The sequence below is a fragment of the Condylura cristata genome, unplaced genomic scaffold (assembly GCF_000260355.1).
Source record: "Condylura cristata isolate star-nosed mole 26May11 unplaced genomic scaffold, ConCri1.0 scaffold00018, whole genome shotgun sequence".
Classification (NCBI taxonomy): Eukaryota; Metazoa; Chordata; class Mammalia; order Eulipotyphla; family Talpidae; genus Condylura; species Condylura cristata.
In genome coordinates this window covers 10,747,031-10,749,783 of record NW_004567119.1, presented here as the reverse complement: position 1 = coordinate 10,749,783, position 2,753 = coordinate 10,747,031, and the positions used below count along the sequence as shown (strand labels likewise).

General features: G+C 37.7%; 1 protein-coding gene across 1 annotated transcript in view; it reads right to left on the bottom strand.

Moving 5' to 3' along the window:
* Nucleotides 1-271: 271 nt before the first annotated feature.
* The window catches only part of RPS3A (ribosomal protein S3A), a 3,682-nt gene continuing 1,200 nt past the window's right edge, over nt 272-2,753 (bottom strand). The window contains exons 2-5 of the mRNA XM_004685201.2: nt 2,574-2,751; nt 1,185-1,393; nt 587-696; nt 272-438 (exon numbers count right to left, since the gene is read on the bottom strand). Of these exons, the coding sequence (XP_004685258.1) occupies nt 317-438; nt 587-696; nt 1,185-1,393; nt 2,574-2,751 (619 nt within the window). The 3' untranslated portion in view covers nt 272-316. The remainder of the gene's footprint in view (nt 439-586; nt 697-1,184; nt 1,394-2,573; nt 2,752-2,753) is intronic.

Here is a 2,753-nt window from a genome sequence, read left to right as displayed (position 1 = left end):
ATTATTCAGTCTAACAAGGGACTGTCAGTGTGGCTCCTGGGCCTTAGGAACAACTAAATGGTTGTTTAAAATGAAAGTTCCTCAGGTCTCAGCCTAGAATGTGAGAAATTCTAGAGGCAGGGTCCTGCAATCCATCTTAACAGTCTGGCTTGAAAACTATCAAACATAAGCCAGAAGTGTTTCTTTTTGTTGGCCATCTGTAAAACTACAAGAGTACCACTCTTCTTTAAGTACTTTGTAACTAAGAGCAACAGATAAAAACCACACAAGAAGTTTTAATCCAACTTTTTATTTATCATTACTGAAAGTCTGATTTTTAAACAGATTCTTGAACTGGTGGTTCATATCCATCAGCTCGTTCAACTTTAGCCCCTGTCTCATCACCAGTAGCTTTTCCAGAACTGCTGCCTTCACCATGAAGCTCCATGAGTTTTCCCACTAAAAGGAAGAAAAAAATTGTTAGTTATGCAGTAACCGTATCTTGAAATGATGGTCTTCAATAATATGTAAAACAAAACAAAACACCCAAATGTCAATACTGTACTTGACAACATTTCCTCCTAGGAATCCTGATTTTTGAACTTACATTCAAACTTGGGCTTCTTCAGCATTTTTACTTTTCTAACAAAGACATCATGGAGTGGGTAGATAGACTGGCAAGCCTTTTCTATGTCTTTCCCAATGCTGTCTGGAATCCTGCAAACAAGTTCAATAGGTTAGAATAAACCCACACATACAATCCACTTCACACACAAAAATTCTCGAGGCAAGGTAATCTATAGTCTTTCACAGGTAAAGATTAAATGGTGTGAACTGTACGGCTAGTGAGTAGTCAACTAAGCACCTGCGACTTCTAAGTTCAAGTCTTAGAACTCTCGAACACTGTTAGCTAGCTGTATGGGAACATCAGAAAAATGTTAAGTATTATCACTGGATCTCATATGGGACCGAAACATTTTGTCATCACTTATTCCCATATACAGAAGCAAAAACATTTGCTGTATTTCACTTCTGCCATGAAATAACTTCATCCTCTCCCGCCAGCCCCAAACTTAGCACATTCATTTTCAGAGTAAAGAGTTTCACAGACAGGATTTTAACAACAGACGACTTATTTCATGCCTTCCCCTATCTAAGGGATGAGGGGTCCATAGTTGTGTTATATAGGGGAAAGAAACACTCACAATTTATTGACCACCTCTTTCAAATCATTTGTCTGCACCTCTCGGGTCATGATTTCCATCATCTTTTTCCGGATTTGGCGGACTTGTTGGTGCTGTGCATAAGAGGTCTTCCGGATCTGATTGTTGCGTTTTTTAGTAAAACCAACACAGAAGAGACGAAGCAAATAACCATCTGTAGTCTTGACATCAACATGAGCTTCAATCATGGTCTAGGTGTAAAAAAAAACAAAAAACAAAGCCTGTCAGATTAAAGTTATCACTCAAACGCGACTTGAAAAAAAAAAGGATGAAAATATGACACCATATAAATTTAATGTTATTTACACTTCTGATTTACAAAATCACCTTTCTGAAGTGAACACACCAAAGGTTATTCCAAAGTCTTGCTATTCTTCATATCCAATTGAACAGTCTTCTCTCTAGGTTATCTTCTCTACCCTACTACATTATCTCAACAGCACCTACCATTGACCATTTAAAAATAAATGCCAACCTTTAACGGTTCATCCCTACCCCCAACCCAAATATCAGAAGAACTTGCTAGGTTCTGAGAGACACCACAATATGGACATCTACATTTATTCCATCTTTTAAGACAAGGTCAAATACTACCACACTAACACCAAAATATTTTTAAGTGCCATTTGTTTGAAACTAAAGCCATGCTAGAGAATAGTCAACTTTAAAGCTTAAATTTAAGTCATTAACAGTGCTTACATTTTTTAAAAATCCCATCTTTAGTGACAAAAACTTATCTCCTTTGCATTCTGTAAATCTACCATAAAGATGAACACAGTACTATTATAGCAAAAGGACCTTAAAATATTTCCAGAAATGTGACCATAAAACTTCAGGGGAATGTCAGAAATAAATGTAACGGTATAATCAGTATGTATCATCTGGGACCGAAACATTTTGTCATCATTCATTCCCACACCCAACATATTCCCAAATCTGGATGGTTAGACACATCTGAACCAGTTTAACTATTTGTTAGAATACTATTAACTGCCTTCTCTCAAGCTTTCTGCTAAATGTTTACACATATCTTTATTTCAGCCTCATAACTCTGAAATATTCTTACCTATAGACCCACAAGAAACCAAGACTTAGCAAACTTTGAAGTAAAAGAGAACAAAACCACCCAACCCTTCCTTTGTCAAAAGATCTGAAACATTTAAAGACAGAACTGCAAGCATGCACCCAGAACTGCTCACACTAGCCAGGACCCATGAAAGGAAACTAGATAACAATATTAAAGGAACCCCACACCTCAATTGCTCCATGTTTTGTCATTACATCATGACACCCTTGTAAAACCATCTACAACATCCCTCCCTGGCTGTGTGTTCCTTAGCACCATCCACTGTAGGGAACTTCTGGTCTCACCTGCCATTTTTTGACCATGGAGCACATTTTATCTCGGGTAAGATCCATGCCATGGAAGTTAGTCAGGCAGTTTTTGCCCTGAACATCCTCAGTAATTAGCTTGAATTTTCTAAATGCAACTTCATCATTCTGCAGGTCAGCAAGGCTCACTTCAAAAACACGCCCTTTGAGGCCATCTGA